The sequence below is a fragment of the Myotis yumanensis genome, unplaced genomic scaffold (assembly GCF_028538775.1).
Source record: "Myotis yumanensis isolate MYYU_CA2020_CCGP unplaced genomic scaffold, mMyoYum1.0.hap1 SCAF_19, whole genome shotgun sequence".
NCBI classification, from domain to species: Eukaryota; Metazoa; Chordata; class Mammalia; order Chiroptera; family Vespertilionidae; genus Myotis; species Myotis yumanensis.
In genome coordinates this window covers 4,518,950-4,540,512 of record NW_027223770.1, presented here as the reverse complement: position 1 = coordinate 4,540,512, position 21,563 = coordinate 4,518,950, and the positions used below count along the sequence as shown (strand labels likewise).

General features: G+C 44.7%; 1 protein-coding gene across 3 annotated transcripts in view; it reads left to right on the top strand.

Moving 5' to 3' along the window:
* The first annotated feature begins 3,268 nt into the window (after positions 1-3,268).
* The window catches only part of BICDL1 (BICD family like cargo adaptor 1), an 87,488-nt gene continuing 69,193 nt past the window's right edge, over positions 3,269-21,563 (top strand). For all 3 annotated transcript variants that reach the window (XR_011469048.1, XM_070399887.1, XM_070399888.1), the window contains exons 1-2: positions 3,269-3,712; positions 10,501-10,716. Coding sequence is in view for 2 of the 3 variants with exons in the window: in XM_070399887.1 (XP_070255988.1) it covers positions 3,284-3,712; positions 10,501-10,716 (645 nt within the window). In the remaining variant the exon portion in view is untranslated. The remainder of the gene's footprint in view (positions 3,713-10,500; positions 10,717-21,563) is intronic.

Here is a 21,563-nt window from a genome sequence, read left to right as displayed (position 1 = left end):
GGCTCTAAATCAACAGTTCTCAAACTGTGGTTTGCAAACTACTGAAAGTCCCAAAGACCCTTTCATGGGGTCTGTAAAGGGAACACTATTTTCATAATTTTATTAATAATAGTATAACTAATTTTATAATAATACTAATGGTCTAATACCATTTTCATTTTTCACTGTTGACATTTGTACTGATGGTGCCAAAGCAATGTTGGGCAACACTACAGAAACCTTAGCATGAATCAAAGCAGTGGGACCAACGTGTATTGGTGGGCATGTTATTCTTCACTGTCATGTGCTACCAAAGGGGGAAAAAAATAAAGCTAGTTTCCCTTAAGAATGTGCCTGATGGAGGGTAAGAGATCAACTGAAGGACTTGTATGCATGCATATAAGCATAACCAATGGACATAAGACACTGGGGGGTAGGGGAGGCCAGGGGATTGTCAAGGGCGGGGAAAAAAGGAGACATATGTAATACTCTTTGTAATACTTTAAGCAATAAAACAATAAAAAAAATTAAAATTAAAAAAAAATGTGCCTGATGCTCTAGCTGGGTACCTCAGTTGGTTGGAGCGTCGTCCCCTACCCCAAAAAAGGTTGGATCCCCAGTTGGGGTGGGTACGGGAGGCAACTGATGTTATGTTTCTTACTCATATCAATGTTTCTCTCTTTGTGTCTCTCCTCCCCCTTCCATTCTCTCTAAAATCAATGGGAAAAATATCCTTGGGTGAGGATTAACAACAAAATAATAACAATGGCCGAAATCGGTTTGGCTCAGTGGATAGAGCGTCAGCCTGCGGACTGAAGGGTCCCAGGTTCGATTCCGGTCAAGGGCATGTACCTGGGTTGCGGGCACATCCCCAGTAGGGTGTGTGCAGGAGGCAGCTGATTGATGTTTCTCTCTCATCAATGTTTCTAACTCTCTATCTTTCTCCCTTCCTCTCTGTAAAAAATCAATAAAATATATTTAAAAAATAATAATAATAATGCCAGTCCTCTCATTCTTTTTAAATTTGGAACTACATAGTGATTTTTTTTTTACTAAAACACATAATGTTAATATGTAATAGGTTTATTAAAAGTATTTTAAAATGAAGTAATAAATTTTATCAGTTAATTTCTAATATGGTAAATATCAATATCTAAATCTACCCAAACTAAAGTTTTTGAGATCTTCAATAATTTTTAAGAGTGAAAAGAGGTTCTGAGACCAAAATGTGTAAGAACCACTATTCTAAATAGTTGTCCAAACTTGGGCTGGTCTCCTCTGATTACACACTCACAGGGAGACAGCGCTTAGGGCAAACCTGTCCAGTAGGAAATGACCGCTCCCTGGTCGGGTCAGCTGTGGAGCACTGTGAGCTGGAATTAGCGCTGGGGAAAGGTCTCACCGTAACAGGTAAGTCTGAGGGAGCAGGATCACTGAATCCAAGAAAGGCAGGCCAAACACCTTTTTGGAAAGATGGGCCGCAAGTCTGGATCAAGGAAAAATAAACAACTGGAACCCTTTTGGATTAGGAATTCTGTTTCTAAATAGATTAGGGAGAAACATGTCCTTTCCCCAGCAGAAAAAGACAAAGGGGAATTGCAAAACTGCGGGCTCCTGGGTCTCTTCCGATCCCCGCGGGACGGGACGGCTCCTCGCCACCATCTTCCCCTGGATTCGCTTTCGAGGAAGGACTGCTTTACCCGAACCCCCTGGACCCGATCCTGCTGTAATGACCCGGCGACGACTCCACCCCTGGAGGCCTCGATTTCTCCTCCGTGAAATGGGAAGAGGGACCGGGCTCGCTCCAAAGGGTCCAGCGAGGGCGACCTAAGATAACGCGCAGACACCCCTAGCACCATCCTGGGCACCTACCCAGCGCCTCCGAAGCAGAGGTTATTGTGAGAGGCATTTCTTTGCTCCGTATCCTCAGGGAGCGGCGTTTTTCCTTATTTTTCAATATAATTCCTTTCTTCCAGGCTATTGTTTTCGAGGTTCTGGTCCCTCGCATCCCTGAGTCATCATCATCAAGATGCCGGGCTTCTGAGACCGTCCCTTCGACCGCTCACTAGGGCTCCCCCTCCAGATGGCTGCGCCCTCGCGGGGACCGGGCTCGTTCCGTGACCCCGAGTCCCTGGGGCGGGGCCACCTGGACCTGGTTCCGTGACCCCGAGTCCCTGGGGCGGGGCCACCTGGACCTGGTTCCGTGACCCCGAGTCCCTGGGGCGGGGCCTCCTGGACCTGGTTCCGTGACCCCGAGTCTTGGGCGGGGCCTCCTGTCTCGGGAATGTCTCCAGGCCCTCGGAGGCCGGCTGGGAGGGGGCGCCGAGCCTGGGCCTCCCCAGTTGGGGATCCCCCGGCCCCCAAGCGGGACGAGGCCGGCGGGGCCGGGTTCCCAAGGGAGACCAGGCCACACTCCGAGCTGAGGGCGCTGGGGCCGCACCTTGGGGCGCCCGCGGGTGCCGGCGCGGTGGGAGCCTCGGGAGGGAGGTGCCGTCCGCCCCCGCGCGCCGCCCCGGGCGTGAGGCCGCGCAGGGGTGACGGCACCGGCGCCACCTGGCGCCGCCGAGGAGCCCCGGGAGCCGGCGAATCCCGCGCGGCGCGGCGAACAGGTGCCCGCGCGCGTCAGGCAGCGCCAGGGGGCGGGGCGAGGGGCGCGGCCGGAAGCCCGGGGCGGGGTGCGGGCGGTCCGGGGAGCCGAGGGGCCCCGCAAGGCAGGAAGGAGCTCGCCGGGCTGCGCGGCGCGCGATGTGGAGCCGCCGCCTCGGCGCCTGCAGCAGCCGCCGCCGCCGCCGCAGCTGCCGGGGCCGCCGCCGCGCGGAGGGACATGGAGCGCGGCTGCGGAGAGTGGCCGCCGGCAGCAGCAGCAGCAGCGCGCGTCGAAGCGACAGCGGAGCGCAGCCGGCCCCGTGAAGCGCTGCCCGGCCGGTGGCGGCAGCGGCGGCGGCAGCAGCAACAGCACCAGGGCGGCTGAAAACCCGGCGGCGGCGTTCCTCCCCGCAACCTCCTCTCGCCTCGCCTCGCCTCGCGGCCCTTAGTCCTCCTGCGCTCGGCCTCCCCGGTGCCACCCGCCTCCGCGGCGCGCCGAGCCGAGCAGCTGAGCCCGGGGGCGGGCGGAGGGGCGCGTGCCGCCGGCGGGGGGGAGGGGCGGGCCGGCGCGCGCCGCGCCCAGGACTCGCGGGGCCCGGGGGGCGCGTGCCGCGGCGCGAGGCGGGCGAGGCGCGGGGCGGTGCGGCGGGGCCCCTCCCCCTGCAGCCTGGCGCGCGCCGGCCGGGCCGCACCGCTGCGGGCTCCGCGCGCGCGGGCCATGTCCGCCTTCTGCCGGGGCTTGGCCGGCCGCGCTTCAGCACCCGCAGAGCCGGACAGCGCCTGCTGCATGGAGCTGCCCGCCGCGGCCACGGACGCCGTCGGGAGCCCCGCCGCCGCCGCCCAGGTCTCCTTCCCCGGGGGCCCCGGGGAGCTGGAACTGGCGTTAGAGGAGGAGCTGGCGCTGCTGGCGGCCGGGGAACGGCCGTGCGACCCCGGAGAGCAGCCTGCGGCCGAGCCCGGGCCTCTGGCCGAGGAGGCCGGACTGCTGCCCCTGCCCGCCCAGGACCCCGAGCTGCTGTCGGTGATCCGGCAGAAGGAGAAGGACCTGGTGCTGGCGGCCCGGCTGGGCAAGGCGCTGCTCGAGAAGAACCAGGACATGAGCCGGCAGTACGAGCAGATGCACAAGGAGCTGACCGACAAACTGGAGGTGAGTTCGTCCCCGCCGGGGTGGGTGGCAAGCGGGGAGCCCAGGCTCCCGCCAGGCCCTGGGCAGCTTCCGGAGCCACTCACCGGCTCCACCGCACTCCACCCCTCCCTTGCTCACCCTACCTCACAGAAAACCGCCTGGAAGCGTGGGGGGAGGATGCAGGGTTTCGGATTATCAGACCAGGGCACCCAGTGAATACACCGACTTTGCCACCCTGTTCACAGCAAATGGGTGCGTGCACGCTGTGGGCCAGTCTACATACGGACTGTACACGGCATCTACCATAGAGCTCACAGCACGACTAACTCATACAGCACTGGGGCGATGTCTGCCCACTGAGAAGTGAGAAAGGGTAAGCATTTAAAATATGCTTCAGGTTTTCAGAGAAGTAGTTAATCTCTAATCAGGGTGTTAGCCTAAAGCTTCCCAGTTTGGGCATTAAGGCCTCCAGATGCCCTTGTCTTAACTTCCCGGCAGCTCAGAGTTGTGGGAACAAGTGCCCCTAAAGGAGCTTTTTATAGCCTTCAAATACCCGGGGATTAGGAAACGGCTCCATTGCAGCCAGGCAGGCCTGGGCTCGGCACGTGACCGCTGGTGGTGGATTTAATGTGGGCCTCCGTATTTATGTGTGTTTAACAGCACTTTTCTGTGCTCTGGGTCTCACACGTGCGACCGGATGGCCAAACAGGAGAACTTACTGTCTCAGTTATTATACACACCCCTTAAAAGAGCTAGACGATTTCTGCCGTTTCTTGCCCTTAACTAGAAAAGGGTCTTAACCAGAAAGTGGCATGGAGCACCACCAGCATTTCTAAAAACCAGGGAGATTTAAAAAGGGGAAGCATCTGTGGCAGTGGAGACAAGCTTACCTTTTTTCAGCCGGTGCATTTACTGTTGTTGCCCAGTTTGGCTGCAGCCAGTTTTTTGGTTTTTATTGGTTACAGGAGAATAGTACAGTCCCGAATAAGGTCTGAAATTGACCCTCGTCTGGTTCTGTATCACGTGCTACTGGTCGAACAGTCAGAATGTAGGCTCCAGAACTTTTCTAGACTACGATTTAAGTGTGTCTGCAGTCCAACAACATAGCGAAAGCAAATCAGGGAGAGAAAAGGGAAACCAACGAGTGCCCTGTAGTTCAGTTGGCCTGTTAACTAGGTCTGCCAGTTGATGAACTCCCGAGATACCTTTCTGAAAAGCGGTTTGTGAAACCTATAGGTAGACTGCCAAAAAGCAGCCCAGTGAATTGAATTGTTTCATTTTCACTTGAAGTAGAGGTCTACAAATAAAAGGGTGTCTTTTTTTAAAAAAGAGATTTGATTACACGGCTCTATATAGAAGTACTACTGCAGAGATTTATACTTGATTTGAAATTCCTTCAGTGAGGGACTTGATTGAAGAGACAGCCGACTTGAAAGGGCCATCATATCAGTCGGCGTGATGAGTGGTAGATTTCAGCGCAATCCTGAGTGTGCAGTTACACACATCCTGGGTTCCATGTGGAGCCTTTAGACATTTCTTCAACAAAGGAGAAAGATTTCAAAATTCAGTACCCAGAAAGGTTCTGTTGTAAGTGAATGAATTACCTTTGACTATAAAACAGTTTAAAGCTCTTAAACTAGTTTTAAAATCTTCACTTCTCTGCAGGCCAGCACTATGAACTCTAGTTAAATTTCTGGAGGTTGGTTGCACAACAGTGTGAATGTACTTAGCACTACTGAGCTGTACACTTAAAAATTAAGATGGGAAATTTTATGTTACGTGTACTGTGGTCCCCCCTTATCTGAGGAGATGTTCCAAGACCCCCAGCAGATGCCGGAAACCACAGATAGTACCGAACCTCATATGAGCTATGTTTTTTCCTGTACATATGGACCTATGATAAAGTTTAATTTATAAGTTAGACACAGTAAGAGATTAACAATAATAATAAAATAGAACAATTAAGCCGAGAACTTTTCACAGCTTCCCTGGTGGTTCCAAATTGCCAGCATTGCTACTCTTGTGTTTTGCAGCCGTTACTAAGTAAAATAAGGGTTCCCTGAACACAAGCACTGCAATACCAGGTTAGTCGATCTGATAACCCCGAGGGCTAGTAAGTGACTAGCTGGCGGGAGTGTGTACAGCTGGACAAAGGGATGAGTCACTTGCCAGGCAGGATCGAGTAGGAGGATGCGAGATTTATCTCGCTTCTCAGATGGGCGCAAAATTGAAAACTTATGAATTGTTTATTTCTGGAATTTTCCATTTAATATTTTTGGACCAAGCTTGACTGTGGGTAGTTGAAACTGTGGAAAGCAAAACTACAGATAAGGGGGGAATGCTGTACTTTACCACAATTTAAAAAATAATGGTTTTTTTTAACAGCTTATTTTTAAAAAGCCAAATATTGAGCATTATTGAAACTGTGTGAGGAAGAGTTCAGTTATACTATTTCTCCTAGATGTGTTTGAAAATTTTTAGTTTTGCTCTGGCCGGGGGACTTGGTTGGTTGGAGTGTCGTCCTGTGCACCAAAAAGTTGTGGGTTCCATTCCGGGTCAGGGCACATACTTAGGCTGTGGGTTCGATTCCCCCGTGAGAGCGCATACAGGAGGCAACCGGTAAATGTTTCTCTCTCTCTCCCTCCCCCTTCCTCTCTCTAAAATCAAATTTTTTAATCTACAAATTCATGATAAATAAAAGGAAACTGAGGCCCAGAGAGACTGTAGACCCCAAGAAGGCAGGCACTATATCAGTTGTTGTTTTAGCCTCACCCAAGCACATGTTTCACTGATTTGAGAGAAAGAGAGAAACATTGATGTGGGAGAGAAACATGGATTGGTTGCCTCCCCTACAGGCCCAAATCCACAACCCAGGTATGTGCCTTGACCGGGAATCAAACCCTCAACTTTTTTGGTGTACAGGGTGACACTCCAGCCAACTCAGCCACCCAGCTGGGGTTCTAGTACTATTTTTTTAAGAGGGCAAAACAAGTAAGATGAAAATGATTACATAATGGGACTCAGTAGTAGATTTAGGGAAGCAGACCTAGGAGGTCTTTATTTGCATTCAGTGCTAGGTCCACTTTAAAAAAAGGTCTTTTTTCTTTGTATTTTTTAAGAATCATATCCTGGACTTAGGAGAATGGTGTTGCTTTTTCAGTTCTTTGCAGAAATCCATTTCTGTGACAACCAATTTTGGGTAGGCTAATGGTACTAGATTTGTTTTTTCAGAGTTTTAAATAAACTTTTTTTTTTAGAATGATTTCAGATTTCCAGAAAAATGTGGAAAGATGGTGCAGAGTTTCCATATGCCCTGCACCCGGTTTCCTCTATTATTAACACCTTACATTAGTATGGTACACACCATCATTAAGAAACCAGGACTACCTCATCAGTGTGGCTCAGGAGTTGAGCCTCAACCCAGGAACCAAGAGGTCTCCAGTTCGATTCCCTGTCATGGCACATGCCATGGTTGCAGGCTTGATCCCCCAGTGTGGGGTGTGCAGGAGGTAGCCAATCAGTGATTCTCTCTCATCACTGATGTTTCTATCTCTCTCTCTCTCTCTTCCTTCCTCTCTGAAATCAATAAAAATACATTATTTTTTTTAAAAAAGAAGCCAATACTGATATGTAAAGTCCTGAGTTTATTCAGATTTCCTTAGCCTTTACCTTATGTATTTTTCTGTTCCAGAATTCCATTCAAGATACCACATTACATTTAGTTTTCATATCTTAGTCTCTTCTTTGCTGCAACAGTTTCTTAGACTTCCCTTGTTCTTGTTTTTTTAATTTATTTTTACTCATTTATTTTTTATTTTTATTTTTATTTTTATTTTTTTTAGAGATAGAGGAAAGGGCGGGGGAGGGAGAGAGATAAAGAGGGAGAGTGAGAGAGAAACATGGATTTGTTGTTCCACTTACTTACGCATTTATTGGTTGATTCTAGTATGTGCCCTGACTGGGCATTAAACCTGTAACTAACTGAGCTACGTGGCTAGGATGAATTTCTTTGTTTTTGATGACCTTGACACTTTTGATATTAACTTTTTCCTCTGTGGAGGTATAATTGACCTATAACATTATGTTGTTTCAGGTGTAGATATTAACTTTTAAGATATCATATAGTCCCAAGAAACAAGGAATAGTATGGGCAGAGCCTCCGGACCTCCACACTTGCTGACAATTCTGCCTAGAGCAGCGGTTGCCACTGGTGGTCCGTGAGGTCCGAAAGGTTGGTGACCGCTGGCCTAGAGTTTACTGGTTAACTCAGCACTTAATTGAAATATAATTCTAGGAGAAACCCTTCTTTTTTCAGAGTAGATAAAAAGCTACATTTTGTATGTTTATAAATAGGAAGGTCTTAATCCCCGCCCCCCCACCCAGCGTTGAGAAACCTGCATTAGGAACTTTGTCTCATGTCCAAAGAGCTACAAGGACAGATTGATCAGACCACCTGTCCCCGACCCCGCCCCTCAAGTGGATTGGATTGTGTTAGTTGCTTGGTCGGGCTGTTCACTAACAGCTGTTTGCTGAGTATTTTTAAGTCTCTCTGTTCTTTCAGAACACAAGCCTGATTTATCTGGCCTCTCAGCAACACTGTGAGTACTGAGTTCTTGCTGTTGCCGTCTGCTCAATAGTTTTCATTTTGGAAAAACTCGATAAAACCAAGAATTACCATTTTAAGGTTGTAATTATCCCTTGTTTCTGCATTTCATCTTCCTGAAGTGTCTACAGTGAGTAAAACATCCCCCTTTTGGAAGTTTAGCAATATGAGGGAAGCATCGATAGAGCATGAAATTCTCATGCTGGTGAGCGGAAGCCCTCCCTTGTCATTCCTTTCCCCACATGCTCCAAACAGAGGCTGTATAAAGTACAACCAAACAGTGACTTTTTCAGCAAATATACTAGCATGGCTATAAACAGATGAGTTGTTCCCTTAAAGTGATCAACTTGAGCTGTACATTTATTTCAATATTTATTAACAAACCGCCTTTGCTAATGTGCTCGGAAAGTTAGTTTTGGATCACTGCTTTTATCTTTTGGCACATTATTTGGACTGTTCTGTAATGGTAAATTCTCATCTTTTGGAGGTAAATTCGACTTTCAGAAACACTCACACCTCACCCAGAGCAAAGTAAGGAATGAATAGATGTTCAGGGTGACATGACATCACCTCTTTTTTAGACACATGTCAGATGTGAAGTAATGGGACTGATTTTCTTGTGTAACTACACTCCGGCCCTTAAGGCTTCCCAAAAGAAGCATTCCAAAAAAATATTTGAAAAGTGAAATCTTGGCTAGATTGATAGCCTAGCTTCCCAAGGTGAAGAGATGATTGAGTCCTCTGAAGGAGATTCACATGCCCCTGTTAGCCTGTTGAAATAATTTCATGCTTGATATCAACCTTCAGTGCATCAGATCTTGGATAGATGGGTGAGTAGGTGGGTGGGTGGGTGGATGGATGAATGAATGGATGCCTAGGCCTCATCCCATTCTTAACTAAATCACGATCTCTGAAACTGGGGTTCAGGTGGGTATATTTTTGGAGATTTATATCAGAGCTTTTCTGAGAGACTGAAAGTTGAGGGCCATTGCTTTAACTTATATTCATATAATCCTTTAGGTATAAACTTGGCTTTTTTTTGTACATACTATGCTTTCAAGTAGGAGAACATACTTGCCTCTGAAAAGAGGCAGTTGTATTCATCGCACAGAAACAGAAAGATGTTCTTATTTCCTTCAATCCAAAAGAATCTTTTTCTATTGAGCTGCTACTTCCAGTCATTTATACTTTTTCCTGCACACCATTTCTCACACTCCACTTATTACAGGTATCAGCCCGTCCCACTGGAATAAAAACTCCATGTAGGCAAGGACCATGTCTGTTTTGTTCATCACTGTGTCCCCAGCACAGTGGCTGGCTCATAGTAGGCACTAAAGAATGGATTAGCAAAAAAATATGCAAGGCTACTAGGCCATGATTTAGAGCAGGCCTGAACCTGACCTTGCCTTAATGATTTTGAAATACAGTGCTGTATATATAGCAACAAATATTTATTGAGTGGTGATTTAGAGCACTATAAACAGTCAAATGACTGGACACAAATCCCAGCTTTGTCATTTACTAGTATTGATCTTAAGCTCATTACTTAACCTCTTCTGTTGCCTCATTTGTAAGAAAAGATAGTTCATCTGAAGGATCTCTAGAGTTCTTTCAGTCTCTGAAAATTCTGTCTGGTATTGTGCCAGGCATAAAAGATGCTTTCAACAGAAGCCTTCTTCAATAGTCATTTTAAGTTGTTTAAATGTATACTTCAGCTAATTAGGTAACTTGCTAAATTTCAAGTGAATTCCTAAGTCTAGAACCCCATGCCCAAGGACAAGAATAAACATAATAACTTCAAGTATTTTCCAGAGGAATGGCATTCTCTTTATGAAACCAACTCCTTTTCTACTCTGGACAAAGGGAATATTTTCGTAGCTGTGAAATGGGCAACTTTTCCCAAGTGGTAGTGTTTTGTTGTGCTAAAAAAAGAAAAGTTAGGAGAGGCCCTGGCCAGGTAGCTCACCTGGTTAGAGCATGGTCCCAATACACCAAAGTTGTGGGTTCCATCCCTATTCAGGGCACATACAAGACTCAACCAACGAATGCACGAGTAAATGGAACAACAAGTCCATGTTTCTCTCTCCCTTCCCCGCCCCCTCTCTCAAATCAATACACAAACAAAAAAAGTTAGGAGAGTGTGCAAAGAGAAAAATGAAAGGCTGTAGAATTTTTAACAGGTTTTAAATCTTCACTTTTCACCCAGCACTTAGAACAAGAGAAACACGAACTAAGAAGACGATTTGAGAACCGAGAAGGAGAGTGGGAAGGGCGTGTGTCCGAGCTGGAGAGTGACGTGAAACAGCTTCAGGATGAGTTGGAGAGGCAGCAAGTTCACCTACGGGAGGCCGATCGGGAAAAAACACGGGCTGTCCAGGAATTATCGGAACAGAACCAAAGGTTATTGGATCAGCTCAGCAGGGTGAGTCCCAAGTTAAGAATTGATGGTGTAACATTCTTCACTGAATTTGAAAGCTGAAGTAGAGCGTCTATATCATGTCAATCATGTATATAGTAAGAGTAATTCTCACTTCTGTTGCATTTGGTGTTATATCAAGTTGAATATTTTTCACCTGTAAGGACTTAGCTGTGCCAAACTACAAATCAGGAGCCAAGACCTTTCCCGGCAGGGCCAGCTATTGAGGCTTTCACAATCACTTCACTTGGGGGTGTTCTCATTTTTAAAATGAAAGAGTTGTGTTTAATGATTTCTGACATTCCTTGTAGCTCCAAATGTCTATGATTCCTTTAACTAGAGAAAGCCCGTCACTGGTAAAATTATGTTAATGCGTTTAGTTCAATTATCAAATGCCTCTGTCTTTGAACTGAAAAGCTTAGGGAAAATTTCTAGGGCAGATGATTTTTATTGATGTTGTCTTTGTGAATATAGATTCCTTCATATTATTTAAATATGAAAGGAGGTATGTGTATTTGTATTTAAAATTTGTTCTCTTTATTTCCACACTAAGTAAAAATTCTTTAAAAAAAATTCTTGTACCGGTTATAGGGTGGTGTCATGAAAGTACTAATTAACCAAGGTCAAACCTGTAAAATCATTGCAAAGAAAGGGTTTGAGGGTTGAATAAGTGGAAACCTAATTTAAATATAGAACATACCTTTTTAACAAATGCAGGAATGTTGTTAATGCCCTGGTCTCTAAATCCACCCACTTTTGAATTAAGAGCTGCATTTACTATTGTACCTAAGTCCTTCTTGTGTGTTGAAAAGAAAGCTGCTAACTCTTTAGTTACCAAAGGAAAAAAAGAACTACTCTGATCTCATCCCTAAGCATTAATATTCTTTAAAAAAAATTTTTTAAATTGATTTCAGAGAGGAAGGGGGGGGAGAGAGAGAGAAACATCAATGATGAGAGAGACTCATTGGTTGGCTCCCTCCTGCACGCCCCCTACTGGGGATGAGCCTGCAACCTGGGCATGTGCCCTTGACCAGAATTGAACCCGGGAACCTTCAGTCTGCAGGCTAACGTTCTATCCACTGAACCAAACCGGCTAGGGCAGCACTAATATTCTCATGAGAGCATGCCTTTGTCTGCATGGTTCATCTTTGGTTCTTAGATCTTTGGAAAAGGCTTGGCTAGAACAGCATATGGTAAATTCTTGGGTTTCCACTCATTCGATGGTTAACACTTGTATGAGGTTATTTCACTAGTCAGTTGCTCCCATTGGGTACTCTGAGACTATTAAAGCCTTCATTTCTCACAAGGAAGTGTGAAGTAACTGCTACTAATAGAGAAAGGAAGAGGAAGGGGAGGTAGAGAAGGAGAGAATGGAAGGGGGAGGGAGAGGGAGAGTAGGGGAGGGAGAAGGAAGAAAGAAGGACAGGAGAGAGAGAAAGAGAAAGAGATGCATTCATAGCAGAATGTATCTGAAAGGTGGCCCTGGCCGGGTGGCTCAGTGGGTTGGAGTATCCTCTCAGTGCACCAGGGTTGTGGGTTCCATCCCCAGTCAGGGCATGTGTAGGAATCAACCAATAAATGCATAAATGGGTGGAGCAACAAATCGATGTTTCTCTCTCTAAATTTTAAAAAATTTAAAAAAAAAACCAGAATGTTATGAAAGGTGAGAATTCAAGCGATAGATCTGAAGGTCTTAGCTGCAGGTGTCCTGTCTAGGGAATCCAGTGTCCTGTCTAGGGAATCCAGTCACCATTTGATTGGCTGGAAAGGAAGAGTTGGACAGGTCTTCAGGAGGTCATTTCCAGGGCCAGCTCAGGAACAGCGTTTCTGACTCAGTTCTACAACCATTTTCAGCAACTGGGAAGGGAATCTCCAGCCTTGTGAGATTGTAGACAGGTTTTTGAGTCTTCATTATTCATGAAAGATTAAACTAACCATATAGGCCTAGCCACATCGATTTGTTTGTTCAAGAACATTTATTTCATACTGATTCTGAGCAAGTATTTCTTTCTTATGGAGACTTAAGAAAGGAACACAACCAGCCAGCACAATGAAAGGGGAAATTATTTCTTGAGGCTAAATTCACGTTCTGAAAGAACTCTAGGTGGCCAAGAGAGATGAAGGGAGAAAGCAAACATTAGCATGACATAGGAAAGAGCCCAGAGCTGGGAATGTAGATGCTTTTCATTAGCAGGTGACCTTCTTTGTGCCTCTCTTTCCTTGTCCTTAAAATGGGGGTAAAATTTGTGCTGCATGCAAGTACTGCTGACGACGTGAAAATAAGATAAGGTGTTTATGTTAAGTCATATAAGAAGGTAAGGATTTGTGTCAGTGTGGATGGTTCTTGTATTAAAGCTGTGTCTTTATAGTTGAGGTTCCTTTGCCTAATTTCTCTGTAGAAATTCCCGATAAGCAGCTCCCAAAAGATCATAGGAGGATAACATTTCCACTCGATCTAGATTCTTGGTATCCTCTCTGGCCTTGAATGAAGGCCCCTGGTGAGTTTAGTGGCCTTTTTTCCCTTTCTCTTTTTAAGCAGGACAATTCCCTGGGGTTTCTTTCCGTCAGCAGCCAGTTTAGAGTGCATTACATTTTCATTTTATTAACTGGGTATTCAGGAACTTGAGGACTCGAGTGGTACTTTGAAGTGAATTCAGGTTCTCCTAGGACAAGAAAACAGCCAGCGGAAGTAATAGAAGGCCATACTTCTCTTGCAGTGTACATAATGTGCTTTTATAAGCATGAAATGTATAATATCGAAAATGCAGTACAGTATTTCTGTGGTGCTTTTGTTCAAAGTATTTTTAAATATATTTCCTTTGCTGCCATGTCTTCCAAGGCATTTGTTTGTTTGTTTTTTAAATATATTTTTTATTGATTTCAGAGAGGAAGGGAGAGGGAGAGAGAGATAGAAACATCAGTGATTGCCTTGACTTGTTTGGCTCAGTGGATAGAGCATCGGCCTGCGGACCAAGGGGTCCCGGGTTCGATTCTGGTCAAGGGCATGTACCTTGGTTGTGGGCACATCCCCAGTAGCGGGGTGTACAGGAGGCAGCTGATCGATGTTTCTCGCTCATCGATGTTTCTAACTCTCTATCCCTCTCCCTTCCTCTCTGTAAAAAATCAATAAAATATATTTTAAAAAAAAGAAACATCAGTGATGAGAGAGAATCATTGATCGGCTGCCTCCTGCACACCCCACACTGGGGATCAACCCCACAACTGGGCATGTGCCCTGACCAGGAATTGAACCGTGACCTCCTGGTTCTTAGGGCAAAGCTCAACGACTGAGCCATGCTGGCTGGGCTGTTTTGTTTTTGAATAATAGTTCTATATAGATATAATTCACAAACCATAACATTTACTTTTTTAAAGTGTACAAGTCAGTGGTTTTTAGTATATTTACAGAGTTGTGCTACCATCTCCACTATCTAATTATAGGATATTTTACCTCCCCCCCCCCCCAAAAAAAAACCCAAAAACCTGTACCTATTAGCAGCCACTCCCCGATTCCTCCTAACCCTCTACCCCATGCCCTGACAACCACTAATCTCTGTCTCCGTGGACTTGCCTATTCTGCACATTTCATGTAAGTGGAATCATACACACTAGTGTGTGACCCTTTGCGCCTGGTTCTTTCCCTTAGCGTAATGTCTCCAGGGTTCATCCCCATGGTAGCAGGTATTAGTACTTTATTTTTATAGACGAAGAGAATTCCGCTGCGTGGATTTAACACATTTTGTTTATCCACTCGTTATTTGATGAACATTTGGGCTGTTTTCACTTTTCGGCTACTATAAACATTCACATACAGGTGTTTTGTGTGACTAAGGTTCTTTTCAGCTCTAAAATAGGGTGCTGTGAGCACGTGTATCCCATGAGCGTCTGGATCCTCATTACGATGAAGGAAGGGATAGGTATTGTTCTGATTTTATAGCTGGGAAAGCCTTAGGGACAGAAAGAAAGATACGTGACTTGATTAAGGATCTTCCTTTTTAAGCTGATTGGGCCTCAGTTTCTGATGTCTGAGGCAGCAATTAAGGTCATAGGCAATGGAGCCAGACAGCCCTGGGACCAAACACAGACTCTGCTATTGACTAGCTGGATGAACATGGAAAAGTTTTTTTCACCTTGGTTTCCTCCTCCATGTAGTAGGACAGTTGTATTATTTCTAGGGCATGATAGTGATGTGAGGACCAAGTGAGAGAGTGTATATTACAGCTCCAGTCACACTATCCAGCATATCTCAAGTGCTCAATAAGTACGGTAGCTGTCATTATAATCACGCCCTCGTCGTGTCAGTGGGACTTCTGCATTTGAGGAAACAGGGATTCTCTCACCTGAGAGTGTCCCCAGCACATGCCAGTGTGTGAAAATGTTTTGTTTAGTAGGTCAGTCCCTATGCAAAAATATTTGTGTGAAATTGAGTCGGGTTTATTCTATGGCACCCCATATTCCCTGGACGCGGCTGCATATGCCCTGGGGATGCCTTTATCGCCTGTTTATTTGCTTATTTGGACAAAATGCCCTCTAAATTCTCTTCTAGCTTCTAAGATCATGAGTCTTGTTTTGTGAAACTCAGGCTGATGTATTTGGAGAAAGTGGAATTCGCTTCCTAAGTTAGAAAGTAATGCCACGATGGCATTGACAGTGGAGTTTCATAGGACACGTTGGACATTCGTCATCCGAACTATGTCAGAAGTGGAAAGAATACAGTGGGCCTTGCTTTCACAAAGGGCTCCTGGCTATCCTTGTTGTCTAAGGAGAGTCTCCCTTGAAAAGCTTGAGATGGCGGATTGGTGAGAAGCCTCTGACACACAATACAGTATTTTTCATGGGCATTACAGCAAAAACCTCCAGAGCCCCAGACGACTTTTCTCAACAGCAGCAGCAAAGACACCAGGGTTCTGATCCGTATTAAAGAGTCTTGAAGTGACTATTCACTCATTTATCCTGCTACAGTGTGTAACACAGTGTAGACACCGTGGGACGTTCCTACATTCTCTGTGTGTACACTGACAAGCCAGAGCAGTGATTTGAGCAATGGAGAAACAGTCTTGTTCATTATAAGAAGAATATCAGCAATCGCAGGCTTCTTATTTGGCCTTTTCAGTCTTTAGAGGCAGTTGAAATAAGATATTATTTTCAAAATGAATCTCAGTGGTGTTAGAAACGCCAGTTGGAGTTAAAAGAACGCATTTTCATGGTACTAATAAAACCCCGCTCGCACATTCTTGCAAACACTAAGGTCAGGCTTGAGCACCTGGTGACCAAAGAATGGGAAAAGCAATTGCTTTCTTCTTACAAAAAATGGGGTTTAAAATTGCTTAGGGACTTCTAAGGTTTTTCTTCCCCAAAATACATAGCTCTAGAGTTTGTAAAAACTGGCCAGAAAATGTTCTTACACTTTTCCCTGCAATTTTAGGCGTGATCTGTCAGTCACCTTTTTTCCCCATCTCCTTCCCTCCTCATCCTACCAACAGCATGTGTGTGGTTCTAGTCCATTTTCTTCACTAGGAGTTAGGGCTTCAGTCCCCTGCAGGCCTGAATGTATACAATCTTACTGATTATTTGATTATGTATTAAATTATAAATATTTGATGTAATTATTTGTTGCTTTTTTATTTTAAAAAATTATGAGATAACTTCAAACAGACAGAAAACCGCAAAGAATAATATAAATCCGGCTTTGTAAAATTTAAACATTTTTCATAGTCAGGTTTCTCTTTTTTTTTTTTTTAAATATGTATATATTTTATTGGTTTTTCACAGAGAGGAAGGGAGGGGGATAGAGAGTTAGAAACATCGATGAGAGAGAAACATCGATCAGCTGCCTCCTGCACACTCCCCACTGGGGATGTGCCCGCAACCGAGGTACATGCCCCTGACCGGAATCGAACCTGGGACCCTTGAGTCCCCAAGCCGACGCTCTATCCACTCAGCCAAACCGGTCAGGGCATATTCAGGTTTCTTAAGGAGATAGGCATTACTGATACATTTGAGGCTTTCATCTCATTTCTCTCCACTTTTCCAGACTTATTGTCCTCCCTGTTCATGCTTTTATACTTATACTACCCACACACACAGATATATCGCCATTAAATATACATGTTTACCCAGTAACAATGTATAACAATTGAAGTTTTCCTTGTTTCAAACATTGAATAAATGGCAACATCATGTACACATTTTGCAACTCGCCCTTTTGGCATTTTTTGTTTTGGGGGATTGACCTATGTTAATAAATGTAGTTCTAGCCGAAACCGGTTTGGCTCGGTGGATAGAGCGTCGGCCTGCGGACTGAAAGGTCCCGGGTTCGATTCCGGTCAAGGGCATGTACCTTGGTTGCGGGCATATCCCCAGTGGGGGATGTGCAGGAGGCAGCTGGTTGATGTTTCTATCTCATCGATGTTTCTAACTCTCTATCTCTCTCCCTTCCTCTCTGTAAAAAATCAATAAAATATATTAAAAAAAAAAAAAGTAGTTCTAGTTTATTTAACTGTTTAGTATTTCACTGTGCAAATGTAATACAATATAGTTATCCATTCTTTTGTTGAGAAACACTATACATTTTTTTTTTTTGCTTTTTAAATTGAATTTATTGGGATGACATTGGGTTAATAAAATTACTCAGGCTTCTGCAATTTTTATTATTACAAACTTTTTTGTAATGAATATTCTTGTACCTCTTCTTCTGGTGCACATATAATTGATTTGCTCTGGGGATAAACCTAGAAGTGGAAATGCTGGGTCCAAGAGTAAACTCATGTTCAACTTCATGAGATATGGCCATATTCTTCTCCAAAATATGGTTGTGCAGATTCACATTCTTAACCAGCAGTGTGTGTGAGAGCCCGTGTGTGCTGCTTTATGTCTTCGCCAATACTTGGTTATTGTCAGATTTTTAAAATTTAATCAAACTCATGAATGTGAAATGGAATTTTTATTGTTTTCATTTCTATTCATGAATCCCTAATGAAGCTGAGCATCTTTTGTGTTTTTTTTTTGTTTGTTTTTTTAAATATATTTTTATTGATTTTTCACAGAGAGGAAGGGAGAGGGATAGAAAGTTAGAAACATCGATGAGAGAGAAACATCGACCAGCTGCCTCCTGCACACCTCCTACTGGGGATGTGCCCGCAACCAAGGTATATGCCCTTGACCGGAATTGAACCTGGGACCTCTCAGTCCGCAGGCCGATGCTCTATCCACCAAGCCAAACCGGTTTTGGCTTGTTTTTATGTTTGTTGTGAATTGCCTATTTATATCCTTCACCTGTTTTCTTATTGGCATGAACGAATTTTTAACACATTTTTGATACTATAATGTTTTTAGTTTGCTTTTGGAGTCTTTTAGTAAACAGAAGTGTGTACTTTTTTATATATTTTTTTAATTGATTTCAGAGAGGAAGGGAGAGGGAGAGAGAGAAACATCAATGATGAGAATCATTGATTGGCTGCCTCCAGCATGCCCCCTACTGGGGATCGAGCCCACAAAAATTTAAGACTTGTCTTTTACATTTAGATCTTTAACCTACCTAGAATGTATTTTTTAGTATTATATGACATAGGAATCCAGTTACGTTTTCTACATGAATTATTGTCTCAGCACTGTTTATTCCCCCATGGATTTCTAACGCTGTACGGATTTCTTAATGGAAAAGAAAAATCATAACATTTACTCCTGACTAAGAGCCAAGATAACTTAAAATGAAAACTTTAGAAGGTTATAGAAAACTTTATTAGTTTGCTAGGACTGACATAACAAAGTACCACAAACTGAGTGGCTTAAACAACAGAAAGTTCTCATCTCACAGTTCTGAGGCTAGAGGTCCAAAATCAAAGTGTCGTAGGGTTGGTTTCTGAGGGCCATGAGGCCGGACCTATTCCAGGACTCTCTCCTTGGCTGGTTGATGTCTGTCTCCTCCCTGTGTCTCTTTCCTCTTTGTATATTTCTCTGTTATCAAATTTCCTCTCCTTGTAAGAACACCAGTCATATTGCATCAGGGCCCAGGCTGCTGGCCTCTTTTTGATCTGATTTCCTCTGTAAAGACTCTGTATCTCCTGATAAGTCACATTCGGAGGTAGTGGGGTTTGAACTTCAACATATGAATTTCAGCCCATAATAAGAGCCATTTTTAGGTGTGTTTTTTTCAACAGGTCCAGCTCTTGTATCTTAGTAAGTGCTGTCTTTGAGAGGTGTTCACAGTGGTGCCAAAGACACATGTGCCGACAACCAATTGACTAAGGGTTGCCATGACCAATGGGGGAAGGTTTATAATCCTTAATTTTATTCTTTGAAAAAGTCCTAGATCTACCTCTCTCATCACTCTCCCTTAATGACTAACTGGCATTCTGTTCTTTTGAGTAAAAGAGTAAAACCTTTATTATTTTTTAGATCTTCTTTAATTGAACATTCAGCAAACATTTATTGAGCAAGGTGTTGGGGATACAGTGGGTAGCACAAGGCCTTTGTTGTGTGAAACCAATAGGAAGGGAGAGCGATATGAATAACCAGACAACTAAACAAATACGCGAGAAGGGGGATGTGATGGCAGATGACCAAAAAGAAGGGAGTGACTTTAGGAGGGATCCGTAGGGAAGCTCTGCTGAGGAAACACATTGGAGGTGAGACCTGTGGGGTCCTAGAGAAGGTGGGAACAGGGTTCTTTGATGGGTTCTGTTACACTGTAAACCCTTTGAGAACAGGGACCACTTCCAGCTTGTTTATTGTTATAGACAGGTATTGAGCAGAGTGGGCGGTCAATAGACGATTGTTGGTTGGCCTGACTGGAGTGGCTCAGTTGGTCGAACATCGACCTGTGCACAGAAAGGTTACTGGGTTCGATTCCCGGTCAAGGCACAAGGGACCATACTGAAGGCAACCAATCAATTGACATTTCTCGCTCTCTCTAAGCATGTCCTCAGGTGAGGATTAAAACAAAACAGGATTGTTGGTGGTTATTTTTGTTAAAGTGACTATCTAAGGTGCACGACATTAAAGAAATATTTAGAACTACTCTAACTTTCTGAAGAACACACTGTCCCTCCATGCACTCTGCAGAAGAACACTTGACTCTTTCAAACTCACTCGTATGCCGCATGGGTGTTGTTCCAGAACCGGTGGTCAGGGGAGGACTGTGGACGTCAGTGCTGTGACAGTCAAGCTGTAGGTAATGGGAACTCAGTTGCCTAGAGAGCTATCATTGTCTTCATGGATGCTCCTGGATTTGCATAAACAGCCAGTCTTCCATGAATTGAGAAGAATGACTACAGAATGGGCAGAGCTTTTGTGTCTTGACTTAAAGCCTGCCAGTACCTGCATGGGCCGTGCTTCTCCAGTGGCCTGTAGGTTAATCAGTTAGTGCTGATGGAGATAGAAATGAACATTTTAGCTCCCCCCGCCCATGATCTTGCCTCAGGGAGGGTTGGCCATTATTTGGGTTTGGGTGTCATTATGGCTCCCCCCACCCCCTTACAGGGAGCATACACAAAGAACTTCCTGTCTCCAACTATCTGTCATCTTAGCTGTTCTTAGAACCCCAAATGGTCTGCAGTGTGCACATGTAAGCAGACATTCCCCTTCGGAAAGCTCGTAATGACTGCTTTTGGACAGAGCCTCCTGGAGGATGTGTGGTTGGCCCATGCATTCACCGTAAAATCATTATTTCCCCCCTTATTACCTGTTTCAGTACTGTGCTGTGTTCTTTTAGCTTTTATTTCCCAGTGCCCTCCCTCTTAGTCATTTTCCCCTTCATTGCAGCTCTACCTGTGTCTCTAACAAACCTTTCCCCGAATCCTCGCATCCAGAAGTGTGATCATGTGTCCAGTCACTATGGCTTTGGATAATTATTATTTAATTATGCCAAAGAGAGAAGCTATAGTTGGGGCAATATTTTTAAAAGGGGCCATTTCAAAGGCTGGGTGAAGCCCCCCAAAAGGTTGTAGAATCACAGATGGAGAAGGGGATGAAAAGAATTCAGCAGGAAGTTAAGCTTAGGTCCAAGGCCAAGGGAAATCAAAGCTTGCCTTTTAAACCAGAAGGACTGAAGCCAAGAGGTACCTGGAGGACTGGTCTGAAGGTTGGTGATGAAGAGGTTGAAATAAGGGAACAAAGAGTCCCTTGTAGATCAGGTGAAGCCTGACAGCTTGAAAGCCACGTCTGTGAAAGCTTGGCACCCAGTGGTGTGTTCTTTTGTGAAACTTGGTTTATCTAGCTGGGATCGGGGTGGCTTCTTCAGGGAAGAAACCTTACTGAATGTCCCTTACCACATATTCAGGAATTCTAATTTTGCCTCTGCTTTTAAGTTTCTACTCAAAGATTTTTAAATTAAAAAAAAAAACAAAAAACAAAAAACAGGGGAAATCCCCCATGATCCTCTGTCAGAGAAAAAACTAAAGACGGTACACCAAGGTTACAGGTTCTATTCCCCATGAGGGCACACACAAGAATCAACCAATGAATGCATAAATATGTGGAACAACAAATCTCTCTCTCTCCCTTCCTCTCCTTCTGTAAATCAATTTTAAAAAATAATTCTGTGCCGAACCGGTTTGGCTCAGTGGATGGAGCGTCGGCCCTCGGACTCAAGGGTCCCAGGTTCGATTCCGGTCAAGGGCATGTGCCTTGGTTGCAGGCACATTCCCAGTGGGGGCTGTGCAGGAGGCAGCTGATCGATCTCTCATCGATGTTTCTAACTCTCTATCCCTCTCCCTTCTTTTCTGTAAAAAAATCAATAAAATATATTAAAAAAAATAATTCTATTATATTGAGGTGAAATTTTGAGTTAAATTTCTCATCCAAGCTCTCTCAGTACTTGAGGCTCTGTACTGGTACCTTTTGTTAGGTGACTG